This window comes from Vicugna pacos, chromosome X, assembly GCF_048564905.1.
Source record: "Vicugna pacos chromosome X, VicPac4, whole genome shotgun sequence".
Taxonomy (NCBI): Eukaryota; Metazoa; Chordata; class Mammalia; order Artiodactyla; family Camelidae; genus Vicugna; species Vicugna pacos.
In genome coordinates, this window is record NC_133023.1 from 39,184,153 (window position 1) to 39,203,733 (window position 19,581).

Below are 19,581 nucleotides of genomic sequence, written 5' to 3' on the forward strand. Positions count from 1 at the left end.
AAAACCTATATCATCTTAGAGGATACACACGTTGTCACAAGCAAAATGTTGGTAGAAATATGAATATTAAAGGTGCTGTTGATACGGGCTCTGAAGGAAATAAGGAACATGTTATTGGAAACTAGAGGAAAGACAATCCTTGTTATATACTGGCAGAAAACTTAGCTGAATTGTTTCCTATAGTTATGTGGACAGCAGAGCTCACAAGCAGTGAACTTATATATTTAGCTAATCAGCTTTCCAAGCAAAGTGTTGAAGGTATTATCTGATTTATTCTTGCTACATATAGTAAAATGTCAAAGGAATAATATAAATTGAGGAAAAGGCTATTAAGCAAAGGGATCCAGGACTTAATTTGGGGAATTCTCAGTCTATTAGGTTGCAAAAGAGATTAAGTAAAGAGATTCACTCTCAGGAAGATGTGCTCTGGAGAATAAGTCAAGAGTATGGCTCTGTTTGCTGGTACTGAAGAGATTAGATATGTGACTCATGAATCCCTTCAACCATCTCAGCCATGCCCGGAAATAGAGATGAGATAATATAGGAAAGATACGTGGAGGACCCTCTGGTCTAATGGCATGAATCTCTAGACACACTTGGGAGGCCCACACAGCTTTTGAGAATGTTATATCATCAGAAACATTGCCAGATTGAACTGAACAATACAGAGGCAAGACAAAATTGGAGAAGGTTGCCAGACTCCCAAAATACTATAGGCATGAAAAAGGTAAACTCCTGATAAAACTCCTCAATTGCAAACATATGCCACACTTCAAGAGAAAGGAACCTGAAACTAACACAACATTGTAGATCAACTATACTTCAATTTAAAAAAAGAAGAGAGAAAGGAAGAATGACTCTGACGGCAGAGGTGTAGGCCAAAGAGCAGAGCCTCAAGCCACAGAGGATTATTCCCAGGACTTGAAAACCAGTGGAATTTGCCCTGCTAGATTTCAAAATTGCTTAGGACCAGTGACTCCTTCCTTTCTTACATTTTCTCCTATCTATAGTTACTATCTTATGCCTGTCCCACAACTGTATTTTGGGAACAGATAAATTGTTTTCTAGTGTCCAAGTCCAAATTTTGCTGCAAGAGAGATCACACCCAGAGTTCCACCCATACCTAAGATACTTAGTTGATGAGATTTGGTACTCTTAAGCTAATGATATTTAAATGAGGTTTGGGGCTTGAGTTGATTGATACTGCAGTGGATTGACAAATTTGGGGATTTGGCGATGGAGTGAGTGTATTTTACATGCAGGATGGACGTGAATCTTTGAGAACCAGAGAGCAGACGGAATAACAGCCTTCCAAAAGATAACCACTTCCCAGTTCCTGGAACCTATAAGTATTACCTTTTAACAACAACAAAAGAGACTCTGCAGGTGTGATTACATTAAAAATCTTGAGATAGGGAGATTATCCTGGATTATCTGGGTGGGCCCTAAATGTATCACAAGTGTCCTTATCAGAGGGAAGCAGAGGAGGATTTGACAGACAGAAGAGAATAAGGCAATATGACCACAGAGGCAGAGATTAGAATGATGCAGCCACAAGCCAGGGAATGCTGGCGGCCACCAGAAACTGGAAGAGGCAAGGAAAAGATTCTCTCCTAAAGCCTCTGGAAGGAGTGCAGCCCCTCCGACACCTTGATTTCAGCTCAGAGAAACTAATTCAGACTTCTGGCCTCCAGAACTGTGAGAAATAAAGATCAGGATATTTCATTTAAACATTTAAAAACATACATACGTACATAAATTTCTGTTGTTTTCTGCCACAAAGTTTTTGATAATTTGTTATAGCAGCCACATAAAGTTATGAGTGATTATAGAAGATTATGTAAATTATGTTAAATATCCTTTGTAGCTTTAAGATTCATTCATTCATTCATTCAACCTGCCAAGAAATATTTGAGACAAAATCGAAGAGTAATTAGAAGCACAGACGTTGGACTCAATTCAACTTGAGGGTGAATTCCAGCTCTGCTACCCACGGATTGTGTACTGGGGACCTATTGGAGAACAGGGGGGGGGAGTAGGAAAGACTTCCTAGAAAAAATGACTTCTGACTCTGCTGAGGAACACCTCAAGCCCTAATTACACGGCCATTCTTTTTAATACTATAGTTGTAAATATTAGTATGAAGGGGTAAAACATGTTTCTGGTTATTGGATCTTATAGAAAAAGCACATATCAAAAAAGCACATATCCGAAACTGTGGGTTTTTTTAAGTTAATAATTCTTAAGTTATTAGAGAGGTCCTACGGGGCCCTAGGAAAGACATCATATCTGAGTAAGTTGGAGACTGATGCGGAGAATTTGAGATGGCGGCTCGCCTCAGCTATACCATTTATTAAAACTAAAGCAAAAAACACACAGCCGGACAGAAGATGTAGGCTGAATGGAAAGGGAACATCTGAGCATGCGTGCAAACGGGCCTACGGAACCTGGAGTGGACAATTCTGGTGGAAGACAAACTTGCGTCAAACGGAAAAATCGAAGTCTCCACCCATTTTGAAGAGGCCCTCCTCTGCCTGTGGAGCCTGGACTGAGACACCCACTCACTTGCGTCCCTCCTCCCCACGCGTGCCTATTTTCCTGATCTCTGATTGGCCAGATGAAGTTCACTGCCTGTTCTGATTGGTTTACTGTCCTTGGGCCACGGAACTGTGGGATTTCATCTCATCGTGGAGCGGCCATTCGCCATCGCTCACCGCCGAGGTAGGTTCTCTCTCAGGGACACTCTGGATAGGTTAAGGGAGGAAAGCAGAAAATGGAAGCTTTTGTCAATAACTTAAGTGGTTGGGTATTTTCTGTACTTCCTAACATCCTCAAGATCGTTAGGACTGAGGGACGACTTTATAAAGCCTTTCGGCAATCTCCGTCGGGCAGTCGTAAAACCAAAAATGTCTTCGGTCTATTGCTCTTCTTGAGGAAAGGAAAACTCCCCTCAGCCCGAGAAACCCCCAAATCAACCCAATACCCCTATATCTCCTTAACCAGATATAATATAGCCTCTGCCTAAGGGACTTTTTTATTTCTTCCTGTGAGATAAAGAAGCGGCGTTCTTTGCATCAGACCCTCCGCTCCCTCGGAGATTCCCAATGCCGTCAGTTTGGGGAGCACCAGATTGCTCACTAAAACTTCCCACATTCTCAGCCTGAGTGATGGCTAATCCGATAGTATCAGAGATTCCAGCTCTCCTCCCTCTAATAATTTTCAAATAACCTAGAAATAGCCTTTTTAAAAATTGAGGTATAGTTGATTTACAATATTGTATTAATTTCAGGTGTACCACATCGTGATTTAATATTTTTATTATTATACTCTATTTAAAGTTATTACAAAGTAATGGCTATATTTCTCTATGCTGTGCAATATATTCTTATTGCTTATTTATTTTATGCATACTAGTTCGTGCTACTTAATCGCCTACCCCTAACTTCCCCCTCCCCCCTTTCTTCTCCCCATTGGTAACCATTAGTTTTTCTCTATATATGTACATCTGTTTCTTTTTTGTTATATTCATCTCTTTGTTTCATTTTTTAGATTCTACATGTAAGTGATAACATACGATATTTATCTTCCTCTGATTTTTTTCACTAAGCATTAAACAGTCCAGGTCCATCCATGCAGCAAATGACAAAATTTCATTCTTTTTCATGACTGAGTAGTATTCTGTTATTTATTTATTTGTTTGTTTGTTTATTTATTTAACTCTAGCCAAACCCTAGGGAAACTACTAAGAACAGTAACCAACCTCCCTCAAAGACTCAATGTTGCTTTGATAATGCTCACAGAAAACCTGTCATCCCTAATCAGTACTTCTCCCAGAGACCTCCAGCCCCCTATTCTCATCTGACTTCCCTCTGTGTCCTTCCTCAGGAACAGACAAGCCAAGAACGGAGAAAAGTAGAACTTTAATTCCGGGTGACTAACTGACTGTGGCCTCCCCTCAGCTCTTTCTCCCCCCACAGAACCTTTGACCTTGTGGACAGAGAGATTCAGGTTGTGTTCCTTCGAGATCAGACCAATCCCAGCACCATGAATAGAGGCAGCTCCTTTGTAAAGAACTCCTCTGATGATACCCAGAAATTAGAGAAGAAATCCAAGGTGAGGTGATCTGGAGGGGGCAGAGGAGTGGCCCAGGGGACAGTGTAGGGTGACTAGATGTCTGAAAAGGTGGGGTAAGAAGCACTGGGAAAAAAGGAGCAGGGTGTCAGAGGGAGATCCATAGCTTCCCACTGTCACTCTGTCCTTGCCTAGCATCTCTGGATACAAGATCTGTGTCCTTGCACCGCTCTGGGTGGCTCTCAGTCCATTCTGGAAGGTGAGCAGAGCACATTAAGCACCTACTGCACACCAGGGGAGAGGCCGGGGAATGTTACTCATGTTCTCTCAGTTAGCCATGACATCAACCAGGAGGGTTATTATCTCCAGTTTACAGATCCAATGTGGAGGTCCTGCAGCCAAGGAAGAGTCCCTGGCTGAACGTCAGACATGTGTAGCCGATTTGCTGCCGGGATTTCTTTTTCTTTTTTTTTTTTTTTCTAGGCTTTCAAGGATATTTCCAAGTACTTCTCTAAGGAAGAGTGGGCAAATCTGGCATACTCAGAGAAAATCACCTACGTGTATATGAAGAGAAACTATGAAACCATGACTGGTCTAGGTAACAAAGTTCTGGGTCCAGACAAGGCTGGAAACAAATGACCATCCCTCTTTACATGCCGTGGCTTCTTCTCAAACTGCAGCAAGTGGCCTACACTTCCCTTTTGTGAGGGAAGAAATCCCAAGGCGGCTTTCAGGAGTTCTGCTCTTATAGTGCAGGGCTAAGGACTGGGAGTGACCACAGAGATGCTCAGACCTGGATCCCACGCATTTTCTCTCCTGCTGGCCCTGGTTCAGATCCCCTTCCCAACTGCTGAGCTTTACTGTTAGGGGTGTATCCCAGCATTCCACCCTCCTTTCAGGCTGTCTCCTAAGGAACAAATATTTTGTATCTTTCTAGGCCTCAAGGCCAGCCTGCCAAATTTCATGTGTCCTAGAAGGCCAACCATAAAATTCGGTGAGCGTGATTCTGAGGATAAGAACCCTGGGAATCAGAGTAAGTGACAAGGGTCTCCTACTTTGGGGTGCACCTGGGGAAATATTCTTAGGAGTTTGTTTCCTCATAAGCATCATGGTTGAATGGGAAAAGTTGGATGCAGAAGGTTAAGTACAATCAGAGGCCATTCATATAAAATCTTAAAAATTGAAAACAAGAATTTTATGGATAGTAAGTACATAGTAAATGTATTTTTTTAAAAAGCCTGAGTTAGAATAAAACCCATCAAATTCTGGAATGAAGAAGTAAAAAAGGAGGGAGGGCAGAGATCAGTGAGGGTTACACAGATGGCTTTAGCTGTGACTTGTTCATAGTGTTTTGTTGTATTTTGGATAAAGAACTCAGAGTGATCTGAAGTAGCTACAAGGTAATGTTGAAATCCAACTAGACTCAGTAGTAGATGTGTACGTTTCCAATATTTTTCTCCATGATTTTCTGTATGTTTGAAACACTTCTCTTTTTAAAAGAAATTATTGTTCTTATTAAACACCATTAATGAATCATAGGATGATTAAGAAAAATGTAAAGTGTAAATCCACCCAAAACTCCCAGAGTGAATTTCATAGTGCATAGGTATTGGATAAATATCTTGAGAGAAAGTGATCAATGCATTGTAATGGTATGTATGGTTATTTCCCTGTGTTTTACCAAAACCGAATAGCTGTGTCACTCCTAATTGAACCTGACTCTCTTTGTTGAGCTTAGGAGAGTGTTTGAGAAAGCAGTCCTCCACACGTTGAGTTTCCCTACTTGTCAGTGAGCAGAGGCAATGCAGGGTAAAAATACGTGACAGATTCTAGAAATCTTTGTTCATTTCAGCAGTGTATGTACTCACTTAAAAAGGGGGGTGGGATGCGTTCACTTGGTCTTCAGCTCCGACAGCACAGTTGTAAGAAGACAGGGTCAGAATGTTCAGACTGTCTCCAGTAGACCTATATGACTCTCCAGCTAAACAGGCCAGATTCCACAAGCTCCCAAAATTACTGCAAGAGGGCTGAAAATCCAGTGTTTGATTATCTACAAAGCTTTTGATATGAAAGGGCAGTCTTTATGCTGGAAACATTCCAGAACCGCTGGACTAAATCATCCATAGTTCATCATACACTTAATAGCTTCATTGAGGTGTAATTGACATACTGTAAAATTCACCATTTTAATTATACAGTGATTTTTAGTTAAGGATGCCACACATCTCTACACAGTTCAGATATCCAACCAATCAATTTAATTCTTTGGGGACAAAAATAAGAAATATGTAATGAAATAGGATGAGACAATGATGGTGTTTAGTTCGCATTTTGTAAACCATCCTTTTTTAGAAGGAAAACTGTGAATTGATGCCACACATAAATGCATAAACTGTTATTAAAGATAATCCAGAGGCCAGTCTCCAAATAACTCCTTGACAGCGAGTGGATTCAAAGCCCTCTGCTGCAGAATACCTTGATACTACAGGAGTCTCTCTGCAGTTTGGGAATATTTACCGACAAAGAAAAATTCTAATTTGTCACCTCCTTTCAGAAGAGTTTCCTCAGGAGGTTTTCAACATGCAAGAGAGAAAACAACTGAAGGTGAGTACCTCCCGAGTAGAAAGGACCGGAGACCATTTCTCTCTCCGCGGATGTGAATATTAGTAAAAGTGGGAAAACACTGAAAATGACCTGGTCCTCACTGCCTCCCTGTCCTGATCACTTTATCACAATGCCTGATGTAGTAGCTATAGCTTAGTAGTAATCAACAACAATTATGATAGCTGATAATTCTTTTGTTTTCATAGTGATGCCAGATATTATTTTAGGCAATTCACATGGATTAATTTTGTCCTTAAGGAAAAACCTCTAGGATGTTGCTACTATTATTGTCCCCAAATAATGAGGATGTTATTGTAATTGTATTTAATATTTACTTACTTTCTTTTATGATAATTATTATTGTTATTAAATAATATTAAATAAGTATGTATTATTTAATTTATTATTATTGAGTTAATTTAATTTTTATTATTACTATATATAATTTATAATTTATGGTTATAATTATAAATTTAATAATAATAAAAGGTGCAGATATTGTGGTACAGAGATGTTAAATAATTTGCTTGAGACCACAGTGGCAGTGGTAGTAGTCTAATCCTCCAAGCCATTTCCAATTTCATGAGCTTTTCCTTATGTTTATGAAACTCAGGCGTTTGGCTTAGGGTTTTACTCCGCAGTTGCTACCGTCACTTCTGTTAAGACTCCCACTGTCACTACAGGAGGTACCAGCTCCCCTCTGCTCAGTCAAAGGGCCCCTTTTGGATCGCTTGGACTGCCGGCCCTTACCTGCCGTCAACTCCTTTGGGGCTTTATCTGTACCTAAGGCATCTCTGAAGCCTCAGTCCCAGCCCAGGGGGACTCTCAGAGGTTTACTGAATAAGTTATTTCATGATTGCAGATTAAACTCTAGCTTAATGAAGGGATCTGGGGTGGGATTTCCAGGATGGACACAGTCGAGGGAATTCAGAGGATCGTAAAAGGAGGCATTCATTGTTCTTATTACCACATTTAAACAGTCTTTACAAGCTTAGAAAGTGCTTTCCTGTAGCTCGTTTTACATTTCGTGTTTACTGTTTCATGAAAACGAAGGCGCTGAATGAAAGATGGCTTAAGACTGTTGGTCGATGACAAACCCTGACACAAGTAGAGCTGGTACAGGAACCACCTCTCCTAATTCTCTCTCCCTTTTTTTTCCTTTGTTTCTGGGGGGTTTGAGGGGGATAACTAGGTTTATGTGTTTATATATTTATTTTTAATGGAGGTACTAGGGATTGAATCCAGGACCTCATGCATGTTAAGCATTCGCTCTACCACTGAGCTATGCCCTCCCCCACCTCTCCTAATTCCACATTAAGTGTGCTTGCCGGGGTAGGACGCTAGGTCACATCTGGCACTACTTTCCCTGCTATCTGCACTAATTCCTGTAAACCATTCCTTTCTTCTCCTTTCCCTATGTTCATCTCCCCCACACCATTTTCCAGCAGTCTTTTGTCCCCTCTGTACATTTTTCATTTACTCTCAACTGTTCGCTAGCTTATATTCGATCCCTTATATTTTATAGAAGCCTCGTCTTGCTTTCGCAGACCTCGTGGGTTCTTAAAATGGTCTACTTCCCCAAATCTTCCGTATACCACACTCTTGCTTATGTGGAGACTTCTGCTGTTTGCGAGTCAGTCTGGAAAGAGCTGGAAGACGAGATTTCTAGTCCTTGAAACCCCCTTCATTTAGACCTTTCCCTTTCCTTCTAACTTCCCAGTTCCTCATAATGTAGGTACAGATAATAGAACGATCTTCCAGAGTTGCTGAGAATTTTAATTAAAGCACTGAATGTGAAGACATTTTGTAAGCTCTAAAGCGCTAGAGAAATGCCATTGATACTGTTTATATGTGACCTTCACATTAATAAGGTGCTACCTGAGAAGCGTGAAAAGGAAACATCTGGCTCACAACAGGCTCCGAAACAGCTGTGCCCCGTGAAACAAGAAGTTAGCTCTGATCAGCAGATTAAGGAGATACCAGGTAAGAGGAAACTGTTTGGAAACACCTCCCCTGGCTTCCCTGGCCATGTTCAAGTGTGTGGTGTAGGCGTGGGAGATGGGTCCTGGACAGGCTTGGGTCCAGGCTGGACTGGCAAGCTCGCTCAGCTCCCGCTGAGACATTAGAACATGACTTCCAGAGTCAGAGACTTGAGTTGTCATCAACATGAATTCAGGTAACCGAGGGGGAAGTCTTCCAAATTCTCTGAGCTCCAAATTCCCAGTCCATAAAACGAAAGTAAAGCATCATAGTTCACAGATTTTTCAGAGGTGTCCAATTACATCTAGAAGGCTCGGTGCTCGGGTCATTCTGTCTGGGATACCCTGGGAACATATCTTACTCAGAACTTTATGCCTACCCTCAGCTCAATGCCTGACACTCAATATGCCCTTAACAAATAAATGCAGAATGAAAGAAGGTCTGAATGAATGTTCTGGTAAATAAAGCGGTTGAGAATCTAAACCTGACAATGGGAGGAGCTGGAAGCGAAAACCCTGAATGGCGAACGGTGTGTATTGGGTATGTGTTGGTACAGGTCTAACATCTCAGCTTCCCTGAGCCAGAAGGTATGGAAAACAGACTATGGAGAAAGCCTGTGGCCACTTGGGCGGGAGGAGGCATCTCCTTATCTGACAGAACAGGGCCCAACCCTCCCCCACTCACCCGACCCTCGTTTACCAGTTCTTCTTCACCATAGGACCCAAGATAGAGAGAGTTAAAGTCTGGGCCAACAGACTGCGTGAAAGAAAGTACCGCGTGATCTATGAGGAGATCAGCGATCCTGAGGAAGATGACTAATTCTGTAAGTTACCCTCCAGTCCATCCTCGTATCCCTGCAAAATGTCCTGTACCGGTAGCCCATCTTGTCGCTGGCTCCACACATCATTCCTCTCTCCTGGTCCCTTGTGGTGTAGCTCTGAGGCTAAATGAGGAGGTTTCTCAGGCTTTTTCTACCCCCTTGCTCTGAATTGCCAGAGATCTTCCCTGCTCAGGAGGCTGTGGGCTCCCAAAGCCCAGGTTAGCTCCTGATGTGTAAGCCATGCCTAGAAACTCAGAGAGCAGGTAGGGGAGTCACTGAACAGAAGGTTTGCCTCCAGGAGCAGTGGGGGATGCGTGTGGATCATGAGGGAGGGTAGCATCAGAGTGCGCAGGGCCGTGTAGTTCCCAAGGAGAAGATGAGTAGTAATTTCTCAGTCAATTGGAGCTCACCGCCACTTACTTTCCTTTTCTTTCCTTGCCTCAGCCCCAGGGATGTGACAAGTGCCCATGATAAGAAGCAGAACCTGGTGGCCTTTCATGAGCATGGGCATGGCTGTGAACTCCTGGCCATCAGGTCTAGAAAGTGAAAGAAGGAGTTCACAACAATGACAAGTTAAACCTGATTTTTGTTACTGTGTTAAGCGTTCTGTTAGATGTTAGAATTTTGTTGATAAGCAAGATATATACCTAATGCCTATTTCTGTGTATTCATGCATCTATACCTTTAAAAAAAAAGCAAGTATTGTTAAGTAGTCTTTGCACAGAACAGCACTAACCTCTCACTCTCCAGCTGCGACAGTTACTGAGCACAGTTCTGGGTGTTTGATTCCACATGTTTTTCTCTACATTCACACACACACACGGTACCACAGTGAGCATCTCCTACCTGCTTTTCCCCATTAGCAGCGTGTCCTGAAGAAGTCTCTCTCACTGTTCATTGGATGCTCCAAGTTACAAACTTTTGTTGTTCATTTAGCCTGAGTCAGTCATTGACAAAGAATAAACATTTGCAAACTTTCCCTGGCTGTTTGTTCCTCTCATTCTTGTGCACACAACCCTGTGCACGTGTGTGAGTGTTTCTTTAATGCACACATTTTTCGATGGAGAATTGCTGTGTCAAAGGGTTCATTCACCCAACACCTGATGGGTTTGTACTGTGTGCTGAGTCCCGTTCTAGGTGCTAGAGAGACATCAGGGAACAAGATAAAAAACTCTCCACACACGTGGAGCTGACATTCTAGGTGGGGGTTGTTTCTAGTTTTTATTTTGATGGATACTGTACACCCCGATCCCGGGGCAGGATTCTGCAGGTGGATGGACGCCTTGGCCTTTGTTCTCCATAAGCTTTTAGAGTCAGGGGCTGGGACAGTCCGTTTGGGAGTCTGCAGGAGGAGACAGAGATGAAACTGTCAATCGGAGAACATGGAGGACTAGGAAAGGAGAGGTCTGCTGTGGGGCACATGGTGGACAGGAATGGAAGAGTCCACTTAGCCATGATGCAAGGGAGCAACAGATGGAAAAGTCTACTGGACAGAGGCATGAAATTTCCCATCAAGGGTCTCACAACCAAGGGCTTGGGGGCTGGGGTGGGGATGAGGTGTTAAGAATGGGACAGTCCTCTCCCAGACATCCCATTGCAGGCCACAGGATGGAACAGTCAGCTCTGGGGAAGGGAAGAGAGGAATCTCTTCTAGAACAAACCACCGTGTGTGTTGGGGAACATTAAGGCCGCCCATGGAGATTCAAGGTGACTTGCATGGGACGTCAAACACCAGCCCCAGATGGAGGCAGTATTGCACTGTTTTGACCATCCACGGCCCATTTCTTTCACCTCCAGGCTCTCCTCCTGCCAAAGCCTCCATCTCCCCTACCTCTGTCTTCATCCCACCTCTGGACCCCTCCCCTCACTCCAGTAGATTTGAATCAAAGGCAGGAGGAACCATAAACCGACAGATGATTGGTTCCTGGTGAGGGGCGAGAATCAAGTCTTTCCTTAGACTCTGACCAGTCACTGTGGCTCCAGCCTCGAGCTGCGGTTCCTGGGCCAGAATTGGGTCTACCTTCTCCCACGGACACCCAATGACAGCTGCAGGGTCGTAGGATCACTGTCCACACGGCAGCCCTGGGACCTGGCCTGGGCTCGGGTCCCCTAAAGCCCTCGGGGGCAGAAGACCCACCAAAGAGGACCTTGCTATGGTACCATATGATATCACTTATATGTGAAATCTTAAAAAAAAAAAAAGGACACAAATGAACTTATTTACAAAATAGAAACAGACCTGCAAACATAGAAAACAAACTTATGGTTACCAGGGTGGGAAAGGAGGGGGAGGGATAAATTGAGAGTTGGGGATTTGCAAATACTAACTACTATATATAAAATAAAAAACAAAGTCTACTGTATAGCATAGGGGACTATATTTAATAGCTCATAATAATCTATTATGAAAAATAATACACACACATATATATATAAAAAACTGAATCACTATACTGTACACCAGAGACTAACACACCATTGTGTATCAACTCTACTTCAATAAAAAAAATTTTTTTTTAAAGAGGACTTTGCTATGGGAGGATGATGAGTAATGCCTGAGAGAATCACCGCTCTGTGGAACTCTAGACCTGGGAGTTGACGCGGGCCATGACAGACAGGTGGGGAAGGTGGCATGGCCGGTCGTATGGACAGATGTACACACCCACCTAAACCCTCTCTCACCAGTATGTTCCCTGAAGCAGAGCTTTCCTCATAGGGGTAACCCTCCCTGCACAGCCAGTTCCTAAGGGACTGTGGAGCAAAGGCATCCCCAATTTACCTGAGTCCTCACCTGATCCTCACCTGATCCTCTGGGACAAATAACATCTTATCACTTGAGCTCATACCTTTGTGGGAGACAGGTCCCAGGCCCAGGAGTCTGCATGCCAGGCCAAGAACGTCTGCAGGACCAGGATGAGGGAGGTCTGATCCACTGGGGTCTCGCCCTCTCAGCCCACCTTCCATAATAACCATAGAAAGTGTAATTAATATTCATCTTGTGTTTGCCAAGTGCCTGGGCCGATGCTAAGCATCTCATATGGATTCTCCCTTTTATCTTCACAACCAACCTTTGAGTGTAGACACTACCATCATTATAGATGTTACATATAGCTATGGAGAGGTCTTATAGATGAGAGGTGGAGACACAGACAGATGTCAAGCTTCTCGCCAGAGTTCTTGCACCTGGCATGTGCAGGAAGGGCTGGGCTTGGAACTCACTGTGTCTTCAGAGACACCTAGGACGGTAGGCATGTATTTGGGAGGGATGAGGAGAGATTTGAATAAGCTCTGAGTTCTGCCCCAAATCTCAGGGTAAACGATGTGAAGTCATTTTTCCAAGACAGGGAACCCCAGAGAAGGAGCATGCAGGGAGGGAGAAGCAGGGTCTGGTGGTAGTGGGGAAAGAAGAAGACAGAGAGACAGGTTAGGGAGAAAAGACGCTAGTAAGGAGGCAAGGGAGACCTGGGCCATGTTAGGGCTATCCCAGCCATCGGAGGGACAGGGTGCCAGGAAGGAGAGTATGAAGGGTCAGCTGGTCTGAGGTCAGAGATCCCCAAGAACTGTGAGCACACCCTGCCTGGTGCTTCAGGGAGAGGTGGGTGCTGCCCAGGTCAGTGAGGTTCCACCTGTGCTTCAGAGGAAACAAATTCTATTTTACCCCACTACTGTACTCCATCACTCAAATTTAATATTCTGCTCATAGACATTGTGTACCTTTATTCTCCATGCAAATACAGAATAGGACACCCAAAATTTGATTTTTCTTTCTCCTGAGGAAGATGGGCTCCACTGGCTGGACTCCCCAGGACAGGAGACAGATGTAGGAAAGTGTGGCTTGAAAACACTCTGGAGTCACGACAAGCAGCATTTTCCCTTAGGTTCCTTGGGTAGCTAGAGCTCCTTTCTTCCTTCCCTTCCTTCCTTCCTTCCTTCCTTCCATTCTTCCTTCTCTTCCTCCTCCTCCTTCTCCATGTGACAGATCCAAATTTTGAGCTTCAGGGAGAGTATGGTTTTGCCCGACCCTAGAAGTCAGCCTGTATGTGGTCCTCCCCCACCACCAAGCCTGAGACTCAACGTGGATGCACGTGCTCTTCTGATGAGGATCCAAAATGATTTTTTTAACCATCCAGTCCCCGTTTTATTTCTCTTTCAATATTTTAAAAAACCAATTATAAAGCAAATCCCTATTCCTCGCAGAGAGTCAGAGAAAATGCAAGGACATGTGAGAGAGAACAGTACACCCATCACAAGAAAACAGTTCTGAGCTTTATTCACCAAGATCCATGGTAAAGAACACATTTTGCAAGTGACTCTAAAACAAATGCTAGGGGAAGGGTAATAGCTCAGTGGTAGAGCATATGCTTAGCATGCAGGAGGTCCTGGGTTCTATCCCCAGTACCTCCATTTTTTTTAAGGGAAAAAAAGAAAGAAAGAAGATTCTTAAAAAGTTAATAAATAAGTAAATAAAACAAATGCTTCACAAAATAATACTGACCCTTATACACGTGATATTCCTCTGATGTCTTCTATTCTGTTCTGGGATGTGCTGTTATTTCATTCTAATTCATTAAAAACATACAATCCTGTTTGGGATCTATAAAATAGTCTATTGACCGTGAGTCACAACCTGCAGTTTGGAAAGCCCTTCTCCAGGGTCCCAGTGTGCGTCCACCAGGTGACTTGCTGTTCCGAGTCCTGCAGGGAAGATTCAGGGAAGCCTTGCGATGTCCTCTCTGAGCCATGGTCTTCTGGAAGATGGTGACCTGGAAGCTTCCTGCTCGTCTGGCCCGGGCCTGACCAGGGGAGGGGTATATGGACAGCTGGGCCATCCCAGATGCCTGGGAAAAGCACTCCTTTGTCTCTCCTTTACTCTCGCACGCCTACCACACTCACAAGAATTCTAGGATGTGTGAGTTTTTTCCCCCACACCAAAGCAATTCTCTGCATCACCAGCTGGGCGTTGTACAATTCAGTTCAAGCTTGACACTAATGGGAGTTAGCACAGACCCCCACAGGTTAAGGGTTCAGTCTCATAAGACTGCCTCTTCCACCTCAGCTGCCAGTTGATAGTCCCAAGTTGTCACCTGTACCTCTGACCAACCGGCTGGCAACCAAAGGTTCCCATGACCCTCTTCTCAAATTCAGTCATTTGTTAGAATAGCTCACAGAGCTTAGGGAAACACTTACTTACATTTACTGGTTGATCATATAATAAAGGATATGATAAAGGATACAGATGAACAGCCAGATGAAGAGATGCCTGGGTTGAGGTCCAGAAGGGTGGGGGGCACGAGAGCGTCTGTCCCAGTGGCATTGGGGTGCCCACTCTGCCAGCATGGATGTGTGCACCCACCCGGAAGCTCCAAGAACCCCATGCTATCAGGATTTTATGGAGGCTTCCTCACATAAGCACGATCAATGATTAACTCCATTTCCAGCCCTCTCCTTTCTCTGGAGGATGGGGGTGGGGCTGAAAATTCCAAGCTTCTAACCATGGCTTGGTCTTCTTAATGACCAATCCCCATTTCAGGAACCACCCAGAGTCACCTCGTTAGAACAAAAGATGCGCTCTCATCGCGTAGGAAATGACACAAGTTTTAGGAGCTCTGTGTCAGGAATCAGGGGCAAAGACCAATACATTTTTTTTTCTGTTACTTCATCCTTTTGGTGGGGAGGGCTATCAGCTCAGAGTAGATTGGGTTATACAGAAATGACAGACAACCAGAGCTTATTTCTAACTCATGCTGCTTGTCCCCATTATCAACACCCTCCTGCCAGGACCCAGGGACAACAGAGCAGTCACATGGATGACCTGGCAGACAGAAAAGAGTGTGGCTAAGCATGAGCTGCCTCATCAAATGGCCAAGTCTGACCTTCGAAGGGGTGAGAGAGAGTGTGGTCCTCTGGGAGCAGAGAGAGAGAGGATATTTGTGAACATTCCAAAGTCAGCCACAAGGAGAGCGTGGCATCATGAAAGAGAATGTGGTGTGGGGGAACTGCTCAACCCCGTGATTCTCAATAGGAGAGGAGGGTGTGGATTTTGTCCCCCAGGGGACAACGGACAATGTCTGAAAACATTTTTGGTTGTCATGACTTGATGGGGGGAAGGTTACTGGCATCTAGTGGGGTAGAGGTCAAGAATGCTGCTAAACACCTTCAAATGCAAAGGACAGTGCCCACGCCAACAAAAAATTATCCAGCCCCAGATGTCAGTGGTGCCAAGGTTGAAATCCCTGGCTAAAGGAATGGTATTTAAACAGAGAGATGTCAAGCATCAGACAGAGGCGATCTCTCAGCAAGGACAGGCAAGTAGAAGGGTGGTACAGTTTCTAAGTCAGTCAGTTTATCACAAGGCACTTATTAAGCCTTGACTGTGTACAGCACTCCGTGGGAAAAGTTGACAGGGTGAGAGACTGGGTTCCTGTCTTCATCATAAGGGAGGAAGTAGACCGTGAATGTGCCCACTTGTCCCCACAGCTCTGAGGACCACCTCAACTTAATGTCCTGGTTTTCTCCTCATCCCATGGTTAATCTGCAGATCCCTGTGCCATAGCTCCACAATATGACTGGCTTTCCAGAAGGCAAGTCCTCCCTCTGTGTCTTTCTTTACATCCTTTGCACATCCAGATACATTTTAGAATCTGCTTGTCAAGTTCCATGATTTAAAAAAAAAAACAGGTCTCTGTTGGGATTCTGATTGGAATTTCATTGAATTCATAGATCAGTTGAGGGGGGAGCCGGTAATGACATCTTTATGCTGTGGAGTCTTCCTATCTAAGAACTTGGGCTATGTCTCCATTTTTAAGATTTTTTTAAAAAAAATTTGGTAGGGGGAGGTAATTAGGTTTATTTATATTTATTCTTAGAGGAGGTACTGGGGATTGAACCCAGGACCTCATGCATGCTAAGCATGCGCTCTACCACTTGAGCTATACACTCCTCCCTAAAGATTTTTTTTATGTCTTCTATCAAGCTTTATAATTTATTGAATCCACGGTTTGCACCTTTTTGTTCGATTTATTTTATGTGTCTGTTATTGCCTCTATTTCTCACAAGAATCTGTGAGTGTGGTGGGGACTTGAGGCTCAGAGAGGTGGCCAGACCCACTTTCCATTTCACACCTAAGGCAACTGGAAAAGGGGACAAATTTACTCTTCCATTAGAGACAGAGAGTTTGAGGTGCAATGCTGGGGGCAAATGCTATTTGCACTAAAAGTCAGCCAATCAACCACACTGTAGAAGAAATTATATGGGAGCCACAGTCATCATAACATTTCTACTTTTGATGGGAACTTTAGACTTTAGAAATCAGGAAGGCGCTGGCAGAGGACCAAGGCAAAAAGAAGACTGGGTGACAGTGAGAAAACTACACTGGATCCCCAGGATTGCTTGGATTTAGTCCAGCTCACTTTCCTCTGTTGTCTCTATTAAGATTTATTCTCCCTTAGGGAGACACGTGTGCTATGGGAACACAGCTTTTGAGTCTGTGAAATAGACCAATGATGCTTCAAACAACATTTTGTGTGGTTTACGGTTTTATCTGAATATTGTACTCATAAAATGCATGAATCAAGGTATCACTGGTTCAGACTCTCCATAAGTTGGTAGGACATCTGAGTATCCTGTTTGCTTTGGGGTGATTGCTTTGGCCATGGAGCAGGCAGGCTGGAAGTGGTCCCCTCTCCACAAATGTGTTTCTCTCCCTCATTATATTTGAGGCTTGGGGAGAGAGGGAAGCAATAGAAGAACCAGTAGTAGAATAGATTAAGGGTGATATTTTTGGAGGATAGAAAGGCAGTTTGGGTGATTTTTGCAGTGAACTGCTTAGCTCTGAAAAATATATGCTTCCTTCACCTCCTAGGGGAGATTGGTTTTAAGTGAAGGGCGTGTGTATTGCTTCCCTCTATCCCCAGTCCTCAAATTTTCCATTTTCTTATTGGGACAATTTTCCTCTGCCCAGACCTAGGTCCTCCACAGTCAACACTTAACACCATCTTAAAGGGTTTAACTGCCCTTGTTTTAGCTCAGGTTCCCAAGGAAACAGTCTTTGGACCATATAGGATATCTCCAGACAGACTACACAGGGAAACCATCCTTGGAACAGTGCATGAGAGGGAAGAAGGAAGAATGTGCCTGCCTGGCTCACTCTGTTTCTCTTCTTATAGATCAAAATGTACCCCCACAGGCATTAACACCCCCACACTTCTACACTGCATCATCTGGCCCCTTGGGCAGCTGTTGGGAAGCCAGATTCCACACTTTGGGGTGTAGTGTTTCATACGATCCAGAAATGGTGGGAGGGGCCAGAAAGCCCAGGTGTGCAGTTCATTGGCCTGGCTTTACAGTGGCATCCAAGGGTGAGAGCTAAGCACCGCCGGGCAAGTCCTAAATTCACCTGCTAGTTGGAGTAGCCACCTGTGTGAGCTAATTGCCTTTATCCGGAGGAAAACTTAAGCGACTATCTCTATGACTAGCAGGTGCTTACAGCCTGGAGCCAGGCGCCTAGGCTAAGCTCCCAGGTAACAGGGAGACAAGGTGCTTATCTTCCTTGCCATCCACATTTCAAAGAGATGGCTCCAAGGCTCTTAAAGAAAGACATTCCTGGGTTTAAGGGCTGGCAAGAGGCTTATTTAGCTTTTAAAAATATGTACATACATATCAAAGAGGACGAGGAAAGCCTAGGTTTCTCAAGGAAATGCTTGGGAAAAGAAGTGAAGGAGCGGAAGTCTCTTTCCCTTTTGACAACAGGGAAAATGCAATTTTGTGTCTATTTGCCCTGACAATTTTCCCCTTTGGTTACTCTTTTATAGTTATATTCCCATTCTTTAATTATCTCCACTGCCATTTCTGCCTTTCTCTGGGTAGTTTGTAGCTGCCTAAACATCCAGGTAAGTCCATAGTAAAGCAATCACCAGAATTAGAATAAAATGAATTTTAAATTTAATATAATACTCACCTGGGGAGAAAAAAAATACTTAAATGTCATACCAATAATGAATGCTTAAAGCTGAGTCTTAATTCATTGAGCAAATGCCCCCAAATTCTCCTTCATCATTTATTAATTGTGCTGCTGTCCTGTCTTTTAATGCTTGTGTTTTTTTCTGTCTTAAACCTTCTGAGACCCTGCCTGCCTGAGACTATCTTTATTCCACCCTAGAAAAGGCCCTTTCTTTCAACGCTTTGGAGATGTGACACCACTGTCCCCTTGCCTCTATGGTGGTGTTTGAGAGATCTGATGTCAGTTTAATTATTCTTCCTTTGTAGGTAAACCGCTATTTCTCTCTGGACATCTTCAACATGATTTTTGCTTATCTTTCATAATCTTATATTTCACTGTGTCTAGGGGTTGTGTAGAGGAGGGTAGAGGAATCGGAGATGTAATTTGTTGTAATTGCCTAGCCCAGCAGGTGGAGGGGAGGGCTAGGAGGAATGGATAGTTACTAGCCAGCCTGACCGCGCTTTTTCTTTTTTTGTCGTTTTTGTTTTTTTATTTCATGGGGTTTTTGTTGTTGTTGTTGTTGTTATTTATTTCTTCTTCCATTTTTTTTGGTATATATATATTTTTTTTATTGAAGTGTAGTCAGTTTACAATGTTGTGTCAATTTCTGGTATACAATATAATGTTTCAGTCATACATGAACATACATATATTCATATTCTTTTTCATTATAGCTTACTATAAGATACTGAATATAGTTCCCTGTGCCATACAGTAGGACCTTGTTGTTTATTTTATATATAATAGTTAGTATCTGCAAATCTCAAACTCCCAGTTTATCTCTTCCCACCCACCATGCCCCTGGCAACCATAAATTTGTTTTCTATGTCTGTCTATGTCTGAGTCTATGTCTATGTTCTATGCTTGAGTCTGTCTCTGTTTTGTAAATAAGTTCATTTGTGTCTTTTTTTTTTTAGATTCTACATATAAGTGATATCATATGGCATTTTTCTTTCTCTTTCTGGCTTACTTCACTTAGAATGATGATCTCCAGTTCCATCCATGTTGCTGCAAGTGGCATTATTTTATTCTTTTTTATGGATGAGTAGTATTCCATTGTATAAATATACCACAACTTCTTTATCCATTCATCTCTGATTGCACTTTT

At 43.3% G+C, this 19,581-nt stretch overlaps 1 protein-coding gene across 3 annotated transcripts; it reads left to right on the forward strand.

The window, feature by feature from the left end:
- The first annotated feature begins 2,522 nt into the window (after nucleotides 1-2,522).
- LOC102525321 (putative protein SSX6) lies at nucleotides 2,523-10,454 on the forward strand. 3 transcript variants are annotated; one of them, XM_072956281.1, is made up of 8 exons: nucleotides 2,523-2,721; nucleotides 3,960-4,113; nucleotides 4,555-4,669; nucleotides 5,009-5,104; nucleotides 6,629-6,675; nucleotides 8,547-8,658; nucleotides 9,374-9,478; nucleotides 9,920-10,454. In XM_072956281.1, the coding sequence occupies exons 1-7, from the start codon at nucleotides 2,618-2,620 to the stop codon at nucleotides 9,472-9,474; spliced, it is 729 nt and encodes a 242-aa protein (XP_072812382.1). In that variant the 5' UTR covers nucleotides 2,523-2,617; the 3' UTR covers nucleotides 9,475-9,478; nucleotides 9,920-10,454. The 3 variants fall into 3 exon arrangements, with proteins under 3 accessions (XP_072812382.1, XP_015102711.1, XP_072812381.1); XM_015247225.3 differs by having other exon boundaries at nucleotides 2,525-2,721; nucleotides 3,978-4,113; nucleotides 6,626-6,675; XM_072956280.1 differs by having other exon boundaries at nucleotides 2,526-2,721; nucleotides 6,626-6,675.
- The last annotated feature ends 9,127 nt before the right edge of the window (nucleotides 10,455-19,581 follow it).

What these genes read in the sequence shown, in the direction of transcription:
- LOC102525321 (XM_072956280.1), top strand. Translation starts at nt 2,618, where the DNA reads ATGAAGTTCACTGCCTGTTCTGATTGGTTTACTGTCCTTGGGCCACGG. An exon ending in AATTAGAGAAGAAATCCAAG is followed by an intron (nt 4,114 to 4,554) that starts GTGAGGTGATCT and finishes TTTTTTTTCTAG; the next exon opens with GCTTTCAAGGATATTTCCAA. An exon ending in AAGAGAGAAAACAACTGAAG is followed by an intron (nt 6,676 to 8,546) that starts GTGAGTACCTCC and finishes CACATTAATAAG; the next exon opens with GTGCTACCTGAGAAGCGTGA.